At 39.4% G+C, this 21,070-nt stretch overlaps 1 protein-coding gene across 1 annotated transcript; it reads left to right on the plus strand.

Moving 5' to 3' along the window:
- Positions 1–488: 488 nt before the first annotated feature.
- Positions 489–20,766, plus strand: hs3st3b1b (heparan sulfate (glucosamine) 3-O-sulfotransferase 3B1b). The gene is made up of 2 exons (XM_042735924.1): positions 489–1,634; positions 17,877–20,766. The coding sequence occupies exons 1-2, from the start codon at positions 1,063–1,065 to the stop codon at positions 18,493–18,495; spliced, it is 1,191 nt and encodes a 396-aa protein (XP_042591858.1). The 5' UTR covers positions 489–1,062; the 3' UTR covers positions 18,496–20,766.
- The last annotated feature ends 304 nt before the right edge of the window (positions 20,767–21,070 follow it).

The raw sequence follows: 21,070 nt of genomic DNA on the forward strand, positions 1-21,070 counted from the left end.
AATTTGATGGATCGAGAGATTGACTTTTTAAAACTATTTTGTGACTTATTCTGTGCTTGCATTAGTTGACACGTCTTTATGCAGATAAAGAATTATCGTGACTTAACCTTCTGATTTGACAAATCAATGCGATTAAATATAGGCTACCAGATTTTCTTACTGCATTGCACGTTTGTGTACGATGTCCCCCGATTCTTCAGCTATTTCAGACTTATGAATAGCTAAATGAACATAGAACTTTTTTTTTTTTTAAATCAACATTGTATATTTTACGTTTGCTTAATCCAGAAGAATAATTAGCCTACTCTTTAAAACTGATTTACTTTAGGCTATTAAAAATTTGAGTAGGCTATACAAGAAGTAGAATGCGCCTCTATACATTACAATATATTTGTATGCTGAGATTTAATAAATAAATATACTAGGTTTATAGTTTGTACGAGAACTTTGCTGAACTTTCCAAATCCTGATACTTTTCTAAACCGTTCAGCTGCGTAAAATGTGTAACACTTTGGAAACTCCCAAAAACATGGAATAAAAGGATTCCGATGTGTCTCTATCCAATAAGAGCGTTTAATCGCCTCTGCGACCAAGTGTCTTGTCTAAAATCCCCGCCTATATTGCTCTCTTATTGGAAGGAGTCTTTAAACAGCCCCGCCTTTATTCAAATGATCGCTCAGCGATAGGCTGGCCCTGTTGTCAATCACAGGCATCAGCGCTGTATAAGGTCTTCTCTCTCGAAAGCGCTCAGACACTCGAGGATGCGGCCGCGAGCAGCTTTTACGGCTGCGAATCAAGTGCACCGGTCGGTCTCGGTAGTTTTCTCGTTTCCTCCTGCAGATATGAGCGAGAACAGCTGACTAAACTCGCATTCCTAGATGTCCCGTTCACTTTGGGTTTGAAATGAAATACTTGGGGTTATTTCACGTCTGAGGATTTTATTGTGGACTCCAATGGCTCTTAAAGACTCCTGAGGGGGGGATTCGACCTGGACAGAACTGCACCTAACGTTACCTGTCAATATGTCCAGCTGGAGTGTGATGGTCTGCATGCACAGGGCTTATGGAATATAGCCTGTTCTGTCACCATTTGTACGCACTCTCTGTCAGTCCCGTGAAGAAGAAACTCGGGCTCCTCTTCGTTATGCTGCTCCTCTGGGTCTACATGCTTTACTCCTGCGTGGGCTACTGTGCCACTATGCCACCAAGTTTAGTTGTGGACAATAATAATAACAACCGAGCGAAGGAGACGGATTTCCTCGGGAAATATGCCGAGGCAGAAAGTGGCCGGCCGGACCTGATGATGTCCAAGCTCCTGTCCAGACCGCAGAGCTCGTGGACGGAGATAGAGTCAGATTATGACGAGCCTGCGGTCAGGAGAGCTCCCAGAGACTTCTCGAAAGATGAAGCGGACCGAGCTGAGGACTGGGACGACGGCAGGAGAGTTTCTTCGCTGTCAAGTTTCTCCAACGGTTCGGGCAGTAAGAAGCTGCCTCAGGCGATCATCATCGGCGTGAAAAAGGGCGGAACGCGCGCGCTGCTGGAGTTTCTGCGCGTGCATCCAGATATTCGCGCGGTCGGAGCCGAGCCGCACTTCTTCGACCGTAACTATGACAACGGAATGGACTGGTACAGGTAAGACCGTTAATAATACATATGCTAATTTACACGTCATGCAGGCTAATTCCATTCGCTTATATTGTTCTAAAGTGAATGAGGTCATAATAAATACCCTACCCTTTTCAAAATAGCTTTTGGTATTTTTAGTAATATTTATTATGTAATGAATTTTTATTTAATGTTTATTTGTTTGATCCTCAGAAGTTGTGTGTGTGTGTGTTAACAATGTGTTTGGCATTTTCTTTTCAACGAGACTTGAGCTGTAAATTTAATCCCGACTAAAATTTAACGAGTTTAATTGCCATATTTACGTAATAGCCTAATTCATATTGACTAACTAATAACTTCGTTGTCCTTTTACCACCACTTTGAGTTTAATTACTAAAGAAAATTCAGAGTTGTAAGATCGTAAATTAATCGTTAATTTAAACTTTAATTGGAATGAATGGACTCTTGCAACTTCTTTAATATTTTTTATAAAATAAGAAATACGCCTTGATGTATTCAAAATGAGAGAAAACGGATAATATAAAGTAGTCTACACGGCTTTTGAATTCTTCTAGGCTAGCTGGGCTACTCCTTTTTTTTAATTCCTAATTTATCTGAGTTTTAATAGTTTGACTGCTGCGTGTTTCTTATTAATAAGCAACGTGAACCAAATTAGCACTATTTTATAGGCACCTTTTAACTTTTTTCAAGAGTGAACCTTGTCTTCCCTCATGCATTGGTCTTTTTTTGTTTTATCTGTCATTCATTATGTAATTTCACCCTTTGGCTCGATCTCAAACCTTTCTAGGAAATCAAATGTAATTATTATTATGCATGTTCTGTATGGTTTCCATTCAGTCATCTAGAAACGCATAGTTGCATTAGCGGTAGTTTTCAGATTCCAGTTTAAACATTTACTTTGGTTCCGCTGTTCCTGCTACTGTCGAACTATTAGACTCGGGCGGCGCTGAAATCTTGAACACAGTCCTTCAAATACACATTAATTCAGACGGATATTATTCAAATAAACACACTAAGTCGGTAATGAGACAGGTTTTTTTATGATTGTAATATCTTCAGAGGTGGCTCGTATCGGACCGCGGATGACGCAGTGGTCTCTGTTGGACACACTGATCATTGCAGGTTAACGGACCTCTGCTTTTGTGCTCACTTTTATAACTTTTAAAACAAACGTTCTGCATTTTTTCCCCCTTTTTAGCCCAAGACCTCAGTTTTACTCTACATTTTTTTTTTTTTAATACGGATGCAGCATGATTAGAGCAAATGGACTGTAAACCTTTAAAATTGTCATCAAAATAGGTACTTTGACCAAAAAAACAAAAACAAAAAAAAAACAAAGGTAGAAATGACAGAGATTATTACCTGTCGATTCATAAAGTTTGATGACAATGATGAGAGCATTTCAGCAGTGTGACTGACCTTAATTTTCGGTCTCTGAATCAAGAGAAATAGCCTCAATGGAAAATAAAAATCATACATGAAAGTAAAGTAAACATAATGGGACCAATAAAATTAGTAGCTTGTGAATTGTACTAGATTTGTTTATAATGTCATGAATGTAAGTTTAGCTCAGCGCAGCTGTGTTTTTTCATTTTGTGTTGTTCTTACAACCCGTAAAATTTCATGTTTTCAACATTTCGGCTTTTATCTGAAATTCTATTTATAGTTACGCATAACTGTTTCTTTTGAGCGTGTTTTGGACATTACTAATCGGCCTTTTTCATTTTATCTACTAACGTGCCAGAACACAGTATGAGAGCTCATAAATTCACACTCGCTATAAGAACTCCAGACTTTTGTTTCAAATCAACTTTCGGAGTAGATTTAGGATTTTTTTTTAGTTACTTATAGGCCTGTGTTGCAGTTATTTAAACGTGATGACATTTTGATTAACTATTTGTTAACATTATTAATGTTGTACTGTAAAATGTAATGAAACAAATGTATAGCTTGTATAAAATGAAGCTGAAGAGGGAAAGGGGGATTTATTGCCCCAGAGTCTGTCTCTGCTTACCCCAGACACAGAGCGGAAAGAAATACTCAGTAAGTTGATAAAACAGTACTGGACTGCACGCCTGTCTCTCTAAACAGATTTGCAAAGGTTTGAGGGGGTGAAAGCCCAGTGCTTTTAAATATATGCAACATTTCAGGGCCCCTATAACAAAAAACAGGACGGGCGAAAGAATGGGCGTTGTAGTGAATGCTCGGTAGTCCATCTTAGATGAAAAGGGAATTATATTCATGCATGTTAAGAGGGGGAAAAAATATTCGATTAATTATTTAAATGCAGGGCCTCACTTCAGTCTAATGCAAATTTAGGCTGATCCAGCAAAATCAGTCAAGATTGTTCCAAAATTGTTCAGATTCTTACATGTCCTTCATTTGCTAAATTGAATTATTTAATCACATGGATTATGCTATCTTTTAAAACACACACATATAGCGAGAAAATAAAGTGGCCAGAAGTGTTAATTGAAACTTTAATTTATTTCTATTAAAGTTGTACTGAAAAGAATGCCGAAACAAATTATTTTTAAAATCACCAGGGCAGGTCTTCTTCTTCTTCTTCTTCTTCTTTTTTTTTTTTTAAATTAAGTAACTTTTTTTTCTTTCTGGAAAAAGTGAAGTTGTCTGGTCAGGATGTGGGATGTTAAACCAGGGATATCCTCTAATATGCTTTTTTATTCTATTTTTTCCTTCAAATTAAAATACAAATAAAAGAAATGCTCCAAATGAAGAGCAGATCCTTTACCAAGTTACATAGTTGATTGAAAGTAACTCTGTTGAGTAAACAACAGATAAATTACATGTAAAAATCCAGTAGATGAAAACACTGGGTGTTGAAGGGTATAATGCTTGTTTTCTCCTCTTATGAGAAAGTTTTCTATCTCAAGTTTTACAGGATTCACATGCCGTTGCAGCTGGTTTGAGTTGGACATTCGATGCCACAGCGAAATTCTATATCTGTCCACTGCTGTTTGGGTTGAAGATACGCGGCACAAACAAATGCAGACTTGTTTTGTTTTTTTACTTTTGCGCTTGCTTTTTTTTCTCTCTCTCTCTTTTCTGTCTCTGACGTCTCTGTGTGACCTGGTCTAAAACGGCATTGGAGAGTGTGTGAACCCTCTGTGCCGACATGACCGTTTAGTCCCTTCTTGTCTTTTTAAAGAAGTGAAATGGCCAAAGTATTTATTTTTTTAAATTGTCTCTCTCACATGACTCTAAATCTGAGTTTTAGGAGTGTCCCATATTCAGCGAAGTGATTTGCTGTGTAATGGAAGAGTTCATAGTGCAAAAACCATGCCTTTTAAAATAATCCCGGCTCACGGAAAGCATGCATTTTTAATATAGTGTTTTACTGTGGATGTGTTAACTCTGTTATCAGAAAGTTGTGATTAACCTTTTTAGACCTTTCTGTGCTACAGGGAGCTAGAGAAAGAGACATGGCAGATGAGCTTTTGTTCCTCAGTACTGGTTAGACCTGTTCAGGCTGTTTTAGATACTGTAAGTCTGGTGTATGATTCATAGACATTCAAACATTATCTGCAGGCACTTCACATTTTGTTATGATCTTCTCTCAAGAATGTCTGGTCAATGTAAAGTTTGTAACAACTGCCAGTTTATTTGTAAGAGATATTACAGTGAATCGCTTAAGTCGTGGTGGATTGAATTGTTGAGTAATAACTTTGGCAATTCTTCTTTCGCAGTTTTCAGTTTCAACTACTTTTCTGATTTGTGAGACCTTGCAAAATCTCTGCTGGTTTTGCTGCTTTTTTGCGGAGACCCTGATGATTTAATAAGCAGTTGAGTTGGCTTCTCAAAAATCCCACACACCCACCCAGACAGACAGGATCCCAGCTGGAACAGCAAACGTTGTGGAGGCCCTGGTGCTGTGACTTAATATTACATAATTTTCAAATCTGCCAGAGCAGTTTTTTAGTCGACTCCTCCTTGTTGGTAGTCAACCATACAGTAAAGAGATACTCAACTGGTTACTTTTAGTCTGTGTTTCTTTCTCCAGCGAGTGTTTGAAAGTCAGGTATCTAGTAGCACAATGCAGTTCTTTAGTGTGCAATCCCTGAGTCCATCCTGAGATTAAGGGTGTGTTTTCTGAATAGCAGCCATTAAACAACACGGCCTGTAACTGCAGGCCAACAAAAGGACAAGTGGAGCATTGTTCCGTAAGAGGAAAATGCTCAGCAGAAAATCTCGTTCCGCTATTGGACCGGGGAACGCTCTTGGAAGCATGTCACTTGAAAGTTCTGAAGTGCTTGGAGGGCTGCGACCCCCTGCCACCTTGTCCAGATGAGCACTTCCATCCATGGAAGGGCTAGCTTTGGATGGATGCCTCTGCTTTTGTACCCACACTCCATGGGGTGTTCACGCCATCATGTAGGTGACCCATATGGACGCTGTGGTCAGTGACCCCCTCCTTCCTGCTTGTACAAAGCAGGGGCCACCTTGTCTAAGTGGTACCGGGTAAGATCAAACTTTTTTGATCTCACCCAGTTTTGATTCACAAGCACTCAATATGATTAGACTCTGATTTATTTAGGCATATTTTGCCGTCTTATATTGTCTGTTTTACTTGTATATGTAAAAGTTTCAACTAATGTTGTATGTTATACAGGGAAGCTGCTAATTTGGTACATTACAACCAAAAAAAGAATAATAATAATTTAAAAATGAACATCAGGACATATTATATTATATTGGTTTATTATTTTTAGTATATTTTATTTAAATATTTAATCACTGAAAGTAATAACTTGATTTGGTGACTTCTCTAATGGATTCAGGGAGTTTTTTCAGTGAAGGATTCATCAGAGTCAGTTCTCTACAATGGTCGCTCTGTATGTTTTTGATTTACTGAAAAGAATCCGTTTAGAAGAGTCATTTGTTTGTGAATCAGGCTACACTGTTTATTGTTTTAATGTTATTGCATGCAGCCCATGAGAACAACTCTTTAGAAAAATGTGTTTTCTTGCCACACTGACATAAATTAAAAGATCATTCTAAGGAATTAGGAATCAACTTTAAAATTTATTTATTTTTAATCAGTTTTTACCCTACTATTTTTTTGTTGCAGTGTAAGTGTGCGGTGTGATGGTTGGTGACTTTTGTAGAAGCAACGTACACCCCCGCACTCACACAGATAAGCACAAAGTAATGACTCAAGCCAGCTTAGACCCTGTGGAACTACATGTATTGATTAGTTTACGCTGTGGCGGGCACTGTGTGGTGTTGGGTTAAAGGTCTTTGTTGCTCGGGTTATCTGTGAATCAGTTGAGCAACGTTGCCTCAGTAAAGACCATCTGCACTGCAGGTGAGACCCGATCAAGCCCTCATCCTGCCTGAACACACACAGTTAGTTATTAGACTCCAAATTTAATGGGAATTAAATGCAAATATGTTGATTGTATACATATATTTATATTATTTTTTATTTAATAATTTATTATTAATATTGGTTCAGTACTTTCTTTTTTTATTGAGATACTTTGCCTTCAGTCACTTTGGTAATTGCTGTAATTTAAAACTATAAACTGATCCCAGGTCAGGATTAAGGAGCAGCATCCATAAAAAAAGCAGTTCGGTCTCATAGTAGAATAAACTTCCTCCACTCAGCTGGATCTGAACCTTGACCGGTCATCCATTCAGCAGTCAGCAGGTTGACATCCTCTATTGAGAGCCCGAGCAGAGCTGACTGAGGACATTCAAAGGACTGCCTCCAAATGATGCTTTAGTGTTGGCAAAACTGCTCAGCATCCTTTAGACCAAAGGATTACTGTGCTTTTGTGTTCAACCTCAGCTCCGTTTCTGCTTTCTCCTCTCGTGGAACTCCTTTTTTTTTTTTTTTTTTGCTATTTCTGTCCATCTTACCTTCTCCATCTCCCCTTTGTATCTCTGCTAAACCTCACATTTTGACTTAAATATGATGTGTAATTGCAGAAGAACATACATAAAGACCCTCTCATATGTGTCTTCTCTTCATGTATCTCATATTAGAGTTGGGCCCCACATCGAGCTCTAGTTCCCCCATCAGAGGCGGGGCTGTTGTAGGCCTCAGTGCCCACATAAGGCCACCCCCAACCGGGCGCATTGGTCAGAGAGAAAGTGGGCCCCTACTTGAGCTGGCATGGCTTTACCAGTGGGGTAGACCAAGCAGGGAGGGTCTTAGTCTAGAGAAAGGGGCTTTCATTCGCCAATTTACCACCGACTAATTGTGAAAGGGATGGCCTGGGGAGAGGCGGACAGTAGAGGCCCACTGTGGTGGTCTGCCATTGAGAAACTACAGTCTCCTCCAGAGAAAAGCAAAATAACATTGCCGCCCTCAGCAGGAACCTCCTGCTGGAGGATAAAATAAAGGCAGACAGGAACTTGATGTCAAACGCTCGTGTTTCGAACCCTCCTACTGGAATATTGTCTCTCATACATGCATTCAAACACCCAACATATGCAACCAATGACAAATAGGAGATGAGGGATTGTTTACAACTGATCATTCTTTTTTTTTCTTCCTAGTATTGGAAAATCATTTACTTATACTTTCTCTCTGGTTGCTTGGACAGTTTTAAACCAGAGAAATATGCAAGATAAAACCCTTCCACCTTCTTTTTGATTTCAGTGGCCTGTTGTGTATGGACCCTCCCTCTGAGCTTGCAGTGAATTGGGCTCTTTTTAAACGAGGCAATAATTTGGATGTCGGATGTCAGAATAATGCTCTCTTTCTTCAACAAGTAAATGCTCATTCACTATAGCTAAATAAACAGCGTTTACAGGAGCCCGGGGGCTTCAGCACGCGGTCCGGTAATTGTTGGCCCATTCTTCTAACAGGTCTGTCTCCTCCCAAGTGTGTGATCATCAGAGCTCATTTTCTGAAAGTTTGACGCCCTAAGGAGGATTATTAGCAGAAGAAGTGAGAAGAAACTTGAAGTGATACTATATAACCGCTGACTGCAGATGATTTTTAGAGGCATAATGTTTGTTTGTGTGTGTGTGTGTGTGTGTGTGTTTATGTGTGTTAATGTCTGTGTGTGTGAAAGTGAAAGTGTTTGTGTTTGACTGAAAGTGAAAAGCAGAGGATCCCCTCAGAGGATCAGGGAGAAGTAGAGACCCCCTGAGGTTTCCATTAACCTCAGCGAGAAAAGAGCAGACAATTAAAGGAACACACACACACTCTGCTGATGTGCCCAGAGGAGCACAGCATGAGCTGAGCTCCAGGGCAACAAAGCCAGTGTCTCCCTGTAGCCCAGGAACTGTCACCACTTTTGTCCTCACACTTTCTCTTTTTAGCTTTTTGCATTGTTTTCTTTCTTTCTTGCTCTTCTAGGAAAATAAACAGCTATTAGAAAATAAGTAAAAACATATGACAAGTCTGTATGTCATCTTTTTTATAGTGAGAATTTTACTTTTTTACATTGTCAGTAATGAACAGATTTACTCTGTTACTTTCTACTTCATAGTCTCAAAATATATATTATATAATATGATACGTTATTATGTTGCATTGCATTTATTGATGCACAATAAATAATGGATTGTTTATCTGCTACTATTTTTAATATATCAGTAATGCATGTTTATTTTCCCTATTTTTCTATTTTTTTAGGTTTAGATTACCTTTATCAAAGTTAATATTTAAAAATGCTTTTAACATTTAATAATACATTTAATACACTAAGATCATTTACATATAAATTCATTCATAATTCATCTAATAACAAATCTTTTACAAATTTCAAAATACATTATAATGCTGTGATGCCTTTTTTTAGTTTCAGAATGCAATTTAAAAATTGCTCTTTTTTTACTTATTAGTCATAACATGAAAAGTACAATTATACATATCAGTCAGAATTTAAATATCAGTGCATCCTTAATTGCATGAATACTCCATAGTACTGTATTTTTTTACATCAGCAACCAATAGGAATATCATTAGCTGAAGTCTTATCAGAATCAGGAATGAAAAGACTTGAAAACAAACCAACCTAGCAAGTTATTAGTTGACTGCTTTTTCTTGGTTTCATAGCCCATTTCTCAAATGTCTGTTCAAATCTGCATTATGTGGTTGAATGGCTTGTCCTCTTGGCACCAAGACTTCAGATCTTGTTTCTTGTGAGACCGTAAGGCCTTCTGGAACACGGACAGCATGAGAGAAAGGAAAGCAAAAACATTTGTTATCGTACTCGCAATATATCAACATGCCTGCTGAAATAGCAACCCCTGAAATCAAATTACACCTGTGACATCCGCACTCGGCTGATTACTTTCAGCAGAAGCGTTTGACACTGATCTCTTTGTGTTTCACGCCAGTTATATTGTCTTCAACTGGCGCTGAGATACCAAAGCGGACTGTAGCTAGGCTATCGGCCAAAAATAAATTTGCGGAGTTGCCTTAGGAGAGATCTGTACACTCTTGTTAGTCTTCTTGTCTTATATGTGCAGTTTAATTGTCATCTCTGTTGCTATCACCACATAATTTAGCTACTTGTGGTTTTAGCAGTGAAGAATACTAGTCTGGAGGAATTTGTAAACCATTAACCTGCAGCATCAAAGTAATGTAACCGGTTGACAGATTTGGAGGAAATTCCCAGCTTTTTAAAGCTCACCTGTCTTCAAAAGCTCCTCAGCTGGAGCAGATCGTGTGCCAAGCAAAACAGGAGCAAAACAGGTGCATGCATGTGTGTTCTTGTGTTTGAGTGTGATGGCTTTGAAAAGTGAAAAATGGATAGAAATCTTGGAAGTCTCCTTGCCAATTTTACAACAATCTAGTGAGGTATCCTACTGTCCGATGAGATGATCTTTTTGACATGCCAGCAGAACTTTTTCACTTTCCAGTGTCATTCGTAGTGAGTCACTGAAACATTTAAATTTGTGTACATCAATTGTATGTATATATAAGCAGTGTAAATTTTATGTGGAAAAAAATACAAGGCAACCTTTAGCCTTAACGCAAATCTGCACAATGTTTGGCTTTGTAGCTTTGCTAATAGCCTTAGTAAACAAGTTAAAACCTCATCAAGTCTAGTTACACTAAACACCGCTAACAGTCTAGAGACTCGTTGTGTCACTCAGTGGGAATGTAAATGAAGTGTGGGACTGAGTCCGTTAAAACCCTCTACAAACACCCAAAGTAAACAAGCTTATCACTGCGGATTAGCAAGAGCAAGATAAACACTGGGGTACTGGCTTGATCACTGCTAATAATTCAAGTAGATTCAATGGAAAGGCTATTGTTTGTGGAATTACTGTGAGTGAACATGGGGCAGTCAGTACTGAATATAGGATTTGTAATTGTATGCATTGGGCGATTTGTTATAATGAATCTATTTTATTTTTTTTTTTTTAAAAAGAGTTGCGTTCAACAAACTTAACCATTTTATTTTATTTTATTTTATTTTATTTACCTTTTCAGGTTGTCCATTTACCACCAAAACGTTCGGAAATACCCTAGACAAAACTGAATTTTGGTTACTATCAGCTTGAATAATTTCTTGTTGCTAATAAAGTACAGTAGCTTGCGATTGTCAAGGACAGGCAATAAGGACTTTAAATGAATGCAATGCCTGCTGGATTAAATATGAGCCAGATTTATTTTTTTAAGCATTTTTGGATCAACACACCTTCATAGCAAACATCAAAACATAGTCCTAGGTTTTTTAAATTTTTTTTTTATTTTTTTTTTCTCTAGTATGTTCTGAATGAAAACTTGTAATAAAATTTTTTTATGTACAAAATAATGATTTATGCTGATTCTGTCCAAAATCTCACTTTTTACATGGCATTGTATGCTAAATTTTTATTTTCTAATTTATCAGACTTTTAATTTTCATGTAAAAGACATTTAAAACAGGCAAAAGTAGACTTGCATTGAAGGAGAGACCTGAGCCATATTCAGAGACCAGAATGGTCAGGTGGGTCAGGTGTGCAGTGACAAATTCATCCTTCTTACTTTTTTAGGTATGACCCTCACAGAAACACCTCTCCAGTAGAGTCAAAGTTGCCAGTCCTACAAACGGACCTTCAGTACATGCTACAGCACTGTAAAATGCATGCCTGAGTGAGAGAAAAGTGCACTTTATTACCCTGTCTCATCCCTCCATCTTTTATTCAGAGCTGATGGCAGCCTCTTCTTGCACAGCCTTGTCGCTATGCTAACACACAGTAATTCCACTCATTTGGCACGACTGTAGGGCTGTAACTCAATGTGCACTTCGGACAGCAGAAAACACATCCCACTCTTGTTTTAAAGAGATTTTGGTAGGTGTTGAATGGCAGCAAATAAAGCTGAAACAAAGTCTGGCCAGATTGCAACGTACAGAGCCCGAGGTCTCAGTGATTTATGTGTGTTCTGTCCTTCTCAGAGGCTGCTGTGGTTTCGAATGAGTTTGAGAGTGAGAGAGGGAAAGAGAATGGGCCTGAAATTGTGGTTGGCACAAGTCAAGCCTAGACCTCAATATGATTGCTGAGTAGATACCCTCTCTCACGATACTCACTTTATGTCCAATGTCTTTCTATATACAGCACTACAGGGAGACCTAAATATATTTTTCTGCCCTTGACACCCTAAAGCAGACCAGTCTTGATCCCAAAACCAAAGCCCCCTGCTCTGAGAGAGAAAATATACAAATTAAACAACTCAGTGTTTCTCTTTAGTGTTGAGGGGCCAACCGTTCACAGTTTCGAGCAGATGTTTTTAGCCCTTAAGACACCGATAAAGTAGTTTTCAGAAAGTCTGAGCCTGGCTGCTAGCTCAGCAATAATAATTTAATGAGAAACTAGATCAGCATTAAGGTATAACCCCCTTTAGAGACGACTCTAAAGGAAGAGTGTGTCTATTCTCGGAGAAAGGCAGGTCAGAAGTGTCTGCAATCCTTCCCCATTCTTTCATTATTTATCCATCAGAGCAGTCGCTCCACGTGAGAGAGGCTTTCTCCGTCCATCGGATGCAGATCCAGTGACGAGATCCGTCAGCGAGAATGTCAGAAACTGAAGCTTAGACACACCAACACCTTAGACGGGCCCGATGGAGACAGTCGTTTACACCTCTTTATGTTCACGCCAGGGTTGCATGGCAAAGATCAGAGGCTGAGGAGAAACCCGAGGAAGAGCTAGACGTGGAACGAGAATGGTTAGGCGAGGAAAAGGTAAAATATATCCATTAGAGGTTGGGATATTCATAAAACACTCATGCATGTGCTATCTACTGTCTTGGCTTCAGCCTTGCAGGTTAAGAGGAGATCTCTGGCAATTCTCACTCAGGAAACCAACCATCAGGAGGCTCTAAGTGGCTGCATACCTCTCAAAATACAGCGGTAACTTAAAGCTGCTGCACACATGCTCATCCTGGCTCTGTCGCTCGCTATTTTTCTCTTTCTTTTCTCCCCTCGCCACCCCATTACCATTCTCCTGGTGCTTGTGCTATAAAATCCAGCTTTGCTCCATAGATTTACGGCTGCAGTTTTGCTCTGCGGTTAAATATATTGTCAAGGCTCCAGACTCCGCAGGGTGTATTTCAAAACTACAGCCTCGCTAAGGTCTCTATGACGACAAAGTGCAGAAAATATTGTCTGTATGGAGCAGCCTGGGAGGTGCCTGGGTTTACCAGATGTAGTCACACGGCCTCCGTCGAAAAGACAGAATCTATATTTCCCGGCAGGCTTTCCAGACACGGTAAAGAAGTGGTCACTTGAAGTCAAGCTTTAAACTAGAACTTTAAAAAGATCAAAAACACAATTTAGTCATAAAATGATTCAGCCCAGAGAGAGACAGTCACTTATCAGCTCACTCTCACCCATTCATAAAGTGGCTGCGGACTTTCTCCTGAACAAGCCCTCTGTTTCTTTTCTAGTATTAGCCATCGTCTGTTCATGCATGAATGTCACGTCTGTTTATTTCCATCCTCCACTTCTGACAGTCTAAAGTGCTAGGGCTAAGAGTGCCAGCCTTTGGTAGGGTGAAGTGTCACTCAAACGCTCTGATCCTCGTGACACTGGTAGTCTGGGGTTAGAACACTGTAATCAATAGTCTGATTATGGAACAGAGGCTGACGTGTGTGAACCACTAGTTGCAGATGCAGAGGACTTTTTTTTTATTATTTACTCACCAAAATGAGTTTTAAATCTTTTGACCACAAATTCAAATTTGTTATTTTTATTTTATAAATGTCAATATTGTATTATCATATGATTTTATTTAACAGAATTTATTTAAGCGTATATATGTATACAATTTACTCAAAGTCATATATAGCTTTGGGACAAAATTAGGAAGAATCAATGATGACAACACATTCATTTTTGAGTGAACTAACCCTTAATGATTATGACACACTTTCACTCTCACGCACAGGCAAATTCTCAGACTACCATTCTGGCACAAGTACTGCCAACTTACATCACTGTAACTGCTTTGTGGCTCTGGTCTTTATCTTTCTAGTGTACCAAGCCCAAGCAGCTGAGCTGTTAAACTCATTGGCAATTAATTTAAGTTTATTTGACTTCCGTGACTTTATTGCACTGCAGCTTATTCAAACAGCTCTTCGGCTTGCTGCTAGTGGAGGTGAGTTGTTTTCTTATTATTAGGTGTTTTTTATAGACAAGAAAAAAAAAACAGGTGTTCCAAAGTTGTGTCTGTTTTGACTTGCTCTTCAGAACCAAAGTGCAGGTACGTCTGTGTTTCTCTCATCCCTCCAAGACTTTAAAGCTGTAGAAATAAAACATGCTTCTAGTCCCAATCAGCTGGCCTGAATATAACCATAATAATGCCAGAGTTGAAAGACAGATATACTATAATCCTATAATACTGCTTTATATCCTTGTCACTTGAAAGCAAAGAGATCATAGATAAAGCAAGCTTGGGGGCTCTTTGGGGGGCTACTGTGTCGATCTTAAGCAAAACAGGCTCTTCTTAACAAACCAACGACAGAAGACAAAAACATTGTTATAAAAACTCCCTTCTGTGTCTTTTGTTCTCTCTTGTGCTTTCATCTGTCATTTTCTCCCTTTTTCGATTTATCTCTACTGGATAGAAAGCCTTTCAACATGCCCCTCAGGGTCATTCTGATCCTATATTGGAGTAAAAAAATGGAACTTTCTGATGTTCTCTCCAGCTTAAACAAGATGCACTAAACGCACATCCAAAGTTGATCCAGAACAGCTATGACCATTAGGTCATGGGCAGAGTTGTACTAGGAATGAATTACGACAGTAAACCCAAGAGGCGAGGGCAGTCTTTGACCTTGCCTCATCATTTGAGAGGAGTGACCCTTTTTATCAGTAGAATCATTTCGAGCACTCATATCCACTTTCTAATCCCTATTTTAATAATTAATATGCAGCGTATCTTTACCTGCTCCAGTGGCAGCGTGCGCCTGTGTGCCGGCAAGGCACACGTTCAGCTCAAGAGCTCTCCACAGACTCCTCTCGCCCAGCCCTGAGAAGTGCTTTCCACTCATCCTTCAATGGCCACCCTCCCCCTTTCCTATCTGGCCTCTCCACGGCCCTTGCTCTTTCAGATCATTGAAGGACAATGCTCGGTTTTCAAAGAAAAGAGGGGAAAAAAGAGGGCCCCGGTGTCAAAGCTTTGCCTGTTTGCTGACGGAATGTCTAAAAAGAAGCACCTCATAAATCAAAACAGGCAAGAAAGGCTATTGTTCTTCCGAGAGCTTGCCTACTTGTCTTCCTCAACCCCTTTCCTCCCTCCCTCCCTTTTCTTTTGCCCTCTGCCAAAGTAAGAGAAGTGAGGTGAGAGGATCGTTGGAGGCTTTTAAGTTTTTTTTGTGCCTTGTAACATTTTTTTCTCCCGCTTTTCTTGGTCCAAACCCGAGTTTGTTTCCACCTCTCTCCCCCTGCCCCCAATAACATTAATAGCGGAAGCTGTTTAACATTGTAGCTTTGTAGTTTTGTCATTTTGAGTCTAACCTAACATTCTTTGGTTCTATCTATCATTTTATTGTTCCTTTCATCCATTCATCTTTCCTTCTTTTTATTAGCAATTTTAATCCTTTATGTAAAGGGATATATGTGTGTGCGTTTGTGTGTTTTGTATCTGCGGTGTGTGTGTGTGTTTCTTTACTCCCCAGCACAGTAGGTGTGGGTGGTTCATTTAACAGTAAAAGCCTGCATTATCTCTTCACCTCATTAGCACCACACATGCACACATACAGCTGGTTTGCTCCTATTGTGCAATAATTAGTAAATAAACTTTTTTTTCTAAAACCACACACTAAGAGGCTAAATATTAGTAAGCCAACACATTTATATTTCTGCCAGACTAGAGATAAACAGTTAAACCATGCAGATGAGAGTGCGTCACTGCATAAAAAGGCACTAACATAATCTGTTTTCATTTCACAGAGATTAATGAGGTTTTTTCCCCTTGTGTTCTTTCCCTCAAACTCTCACTCCAGTGTTCTGACAGAGCAGTAATCAAACTGATATTATCATAATTGGATCTGTGGCCAGCTCTTTAGAGAAGCCATGTAACCACACAAATCTGCCAACAGTTTTCCATCAAATAAATCAACACGTTACCTCCTGCAGCCTTAGGCTGTTCTCGCTTTCTGAATCCTGCGCTGCCTGATTTTCAATTGCAAAATGGGGATTTTTTTCACACATAGTTTCAGCTGTGTGATCTTGAAAAATCCTTTAGCGCAGAGAGTTTGTGCTCTGCAGTTTGCTGTGTAGCAAAAAGCAAAAAAAAAATAAACAGCAGAATGCAGCAAAAATCTAGGGCTACAGCAGCACCTGGTATATAGTTTTGAAATTTATGTACGCATTGAAACACTCTCCGTGGGTTTTGTTTATGATAACACCTCTCTCTGCTTTGGTGCTGAGGGGTTCTCACCTCTAACTAGAGAACACCAGTGGTAAAAATAGTCCGGCTTTTACTGAAGACTGTTTGGAGAGTTAGAATAAACTGATCCACTGAAGTGTGTGTGATATCCTTCAACAAATTGTTTGCAGACTCTTGAATTGCTCGTAGCCTCGTTTCCGCAGGGTGTAAATACGCAAAGCAGGATTACACCAGACTGACAGCGCACTTCACAATGTGGCAGTAAATTAGCCCTGGTGCTAACAACAAGGGTCGATACTCCAGAGACAACAGGCCAACAAGAGCTTTATCTGTTTGCCCACTGATACCCCAAGGAGACTCATTCTAGGTCTGTTGACGTCTGAGCGTGGCTGAAATTCACACTTTGTTATCTTTACTTATCTCCATCCCTTAAATTTGGTGTTCTGTTATTTTCTTTGGTTGATTTCTCATTACATATCATCTTCTATGCCTTGAAATTTTCACTCAACAGAAGCTAAACTTTCTTCAGATGTGTTTCTGTGCTTTTTAACACGTCAACGTTTCTGAGCGTGTGTGCCAATGAAATAGGATCCATACCCCCATGTGTCCATCAGCGTCCTCTGTTATCACCTTTTTCACCATAATCCACTCTTCCTGATTGGACGGAGTTGTGAAACCCAAGCCTGTTTGGCATTAACATGCATGTTCACTTTTCATTTAAAAAATGTTCCTTGATTGCGGTCCTGCACGTACCCTATTCATTTCAACCTGTAACTGTCTTTAAACAAGGCTGAACAACTTCTTATGTGGAAGCCACATATGTTTTGAAGGACTTTGCTAAATGTGGTCATTTGTGTCAGCCTAGATCTGGGTGGTCAGAAGTGTAAGACCGTTGTTGAGGTCATACTTTGGAACACTATTGGAATCAGATTCAGAATCAGACATATATGTGGACATTAAAATAATGTAACATAAAACATTAATTCTTGAATATTTGGCCTTCTAAAACAAACTACATTAATAGACGTAAATAACAGCGATTATAATACTAATAGCTAATACTCAATATTCATAATGCATATTATGTTTTTATGTACTAGTCTGCATGAACAGACTTATAACAATACAATATTAGTTGATCTAGGCATGATTTTAAGAAACAAAGGAGCAAATAACACTTCTCCAAAGCTTCTGTATTACATTAGAGAGCCCTTACTATTAAGTAGCAGCCATGCCTTTTAACATGGTTTATACATCTGTGACATCTGAATGCATGTTTTGTTTAGCAACCGATGCTAATCACATTTGACCCAGAATCATGGCCTTGAATCGGCTCATTGATTGAGGGGTGCCACATGCTCCATCTGTTTAATTGCGTTATGCAAAGTTTTGTTTTCATTAGACCTCCATCTTAACCCCCTTTCCTTTCTCTCTCTTTCTCCATAGGGACCTAATGCCTAAGACCCTGGAGGGTCAGATCACCATGGAGAAAACACCAAGCTATTTTGTGACCCGCGAGGCTCCGGCCCGAATCTACGCCATGTCCCGTGACACCAAACTGATTGTGGTGGTCCGGGACCCCGTTACTCGAGCCATCTCTGACTACACGCAGACACTGTCTAAGAAGCCTGACATTCCTACTTTTGAGAGCCTGACATTCAAAAACAGGACTACAGGGTTAATCGACACCTCGTGGAGCGCCATTCAGATCGGCATCTACGCCAAACACCTGGACAACTGGCTGCAGTTCTTCCCCATGAGCCAGATCCTGTTCGTGAGCGGAGAGCGGTTGATCAGTGACCCGGCCGGAGAGCTGGGCCGCGTGCAGGACTTCTTGGGGCTCAAGAGGATCATCACAGACAAACACTTCTACTTCAACCAGACCAAGGGCTTCCCTTGTCTCAAAAAGGCAGAGGGCAGCAGCAAGCCCCATTGCCTGGGTAAAACCAAAGGGCGGACCCATCCAAACATTCACCCTGAGGTCGTGCAGAGACTAAGAGACTTCTACAGGCCTTTCAACATGAAGTTCTACCAGATGACTGGGCATAACTTTGGTTGGGATTAACCGTGAATGGAGGACTTGTTGTTTTCTTTCTTTTTCTGTGTATTTGAAATGGCAAAAAGACATTGAGATGATTGCTATATATATGTAAAATGTACAGAAATCTATTTTATAATAATTTATTTTTAATTTCTAAGCAATTAATTCACTAAGCTGCCTAACCATACTGTACAGAACGTCCGGCCTGGCTCTAGTCTCACCACCGACATTCCACGTTTTTGATTTGCTGTGCATTTTTCCATTCACAATGAATTTAATGGTGCTTCCGAATTCGAAAATGGTTTGACAGACAAAAACAGTTTGTTACGGGTATAGTGCATTTACAAACCAACAGCGACATTATACACTTCTGCTTGTCTAGTGACGTGTATCTTTGCAAATAGACTATATTTCACTCTCTGACCACATTTCCTGTTCATTTACACTCCATATTGGCCTGAGTCCTACCATGTTCAACTGATAAGCAAGAGAGCCGATCCAATGTGCCCCTTTACTCAATAACATGACGTTCAATAGCCCTAATTGCTACTTACAGTGTCACTCCTGTTTAGAGTCGACCGCTGGCCTTTCCTGTAATGAATGACCAATCTGTCGATGCCTAAATCGTATTTCGGACAACAGCAAGGCAGCATGTCGACATTATGCTAATTGCGTAACACATCTAAACTGATCGATTAGCATTTCTTCTGCCTCAGAAACTGCCTGCTGTCCTGTCTGAAAGGTTCAAAGGTCAAGATGGCATTGAAAGGAACTGGATTTGTTTAAAAAGCAAGAGCCAAATGATGACATATAAGCCTCATAGATGGCAGGCCCCTATCTTTATGAAGAAGCTTTACTCATACTAGAATATAAAAACCCTAATGTGAAGGAGTAGCATTTCTCATTCATCCTATCAAAACGTGTTTTCCACCACATCTCAGTTCTCCTCTTCTTGCCAAATTTTAACAAGCTTGCATCGAGATGCCTCATTGTTCATCTTTTTCTCATGCAAGCCTTCCTGTGCTTTTGTTTGTCTTTCTACTTGAAAGCGCGGAGAAACAGTCGGTCGCTCTTTGTCTGTGAAATTCATCCCGTGACCGCTGAGATGGCGGCTGTCTCGAAGGCAAGATGAATGACTGGGCTTCGTGCAGCTCCGGTTACTGTTCACTCAGAGCACCTGATTCAGGATCAGCAAGGTGTAGGGTTTAAAGGGTACATGGAGCCAGCATGTCACTTTTTACGCCAACATCAGGCTGAGATGCTGTTCCTGGAGCAGAATTGAAAGGGTGAGGTCACAGGGAGGTTTTAAGGCAGAATATAGCATTACGAATGTACTGAATCTTCGCCTTTTTCACCCCTGTTTAATATACTGGAAAATGAAATGCAGAGGGAAATGTTTGTCTAATTGTTTGTTTTTGGATGGATGCATTTAAAAAAAAATGAAAGAGTTCTGTATCAGCTCACTGATTTTTGTTTTGTTTTACAACATGCTGTGCCTCGAACCAGTCCTGTGCTGTGCTAAGCCAACTTCCTTTCATTTAGAGAGGAGATTGTAATATTTATCAGCTGTGAGGACACAGCCATACGATTCATGTTGGCCTTCGAGTCTGAATGAAGGGAAATTTCCCAGGGCATTTTCCCTACTTTATTCAATTCATCAAGTAATCAAATGTTCTGAGGAGGCAAAAGAGAAACAATGTGAACTGTAATCAAATCATCAAAGCTTGTTTCTTGCATTCACATTGCATTTAAAAGCAGATCAGTTGGATGATGGCAGTGAAATAGGGTAACGCAAATTGTCATCAAATGCTCGCCCATAGGGCCTCCTGTGATTTTTACCAGTGCAATTGAGATTTTTGGTTCAGAAACAACTGTCCCAGGATGCCGAAGAGGAGCTTTATTGCTCAGGCATTTTCTGGGTAAATTTGTCCCTCACTGATTACATGTGAACTGCATATGAATTCTGATCTGTCAAAAGTTTCATATCTTTGCTCACGGTCAGGCAGTGTGTGCTGATGCATCTGTTTAATGGTTGAGTTTTATTCAACCTCATAGAGATATCCAGATGTTAGAAATGTTTGTCTTACTCTGAGTATAACACAAATACATAGACTAGAAATGATCTTTATGTACAAATGATGAGGAAGACATGTAAACCAAGTATTTTGTGGTATCAAAAATTAATTTTACACCATGAAAGAGAAAAATGGAACAGATGTTTCTAGATAATTAAATACTCAACATTCATACTTTTGCTTTGTATGAAGAATAAAATAAAATATATATTTTACCAAACTACTTGACTCTGTCTTGTCTCTGATCACAATTAATGTGCCTCCTTGTAGTATAAGACATGATAGATAAACATTCATTGACTATTGAGTTTGAAAATGTGTTTCTGAATTTTATTTTTGTATCATTCTAAGAAATATCGTATTCTGTATCGGTTCAGTTCTCCCATTAATGCATTCATTCACATCTTGAGGTAAAATAAATTGTAAGACCAGTTAAAAATCCTCAGTGAGAGAAAATAAATAAATAAAAATCTACATTGTAAGCAAATCACCATGTGTACATTTCAGTAGACTATTATTTATTT

Source organism: Cyprinus carpio, chromosome B12, assembly GCF_018340385.1.
Source record: "Cyprinus carpio isolate SPL01 chromosome B12, ASM1834038v1, whole genome shotgun sequence".
NCBI classification, from domain to species: Eukaryota; Metazoa; Chordata; class Actinopteri; order Cypriniformes; family Cyprinidae; genus Cyprinus; species Cyprinus carpio.

Excerpts from the sequence above, each read along its gene's own strand:
- hs3st3b1b (XM_042735924.1), top strand. The coding sequence starts at position 1,063 with ATGGAATATAGCCTGTTCTGTCACCATTTGTACGCACTCTCTGTCAGT. Across the intron at positions 1,635-17,876 it reads AACGGAATGGACTGGTACAG|GGACCTAATGCCTAAGACCC; the intron begins GTAAGACCGTTA and ends CTTTCTCCATAG.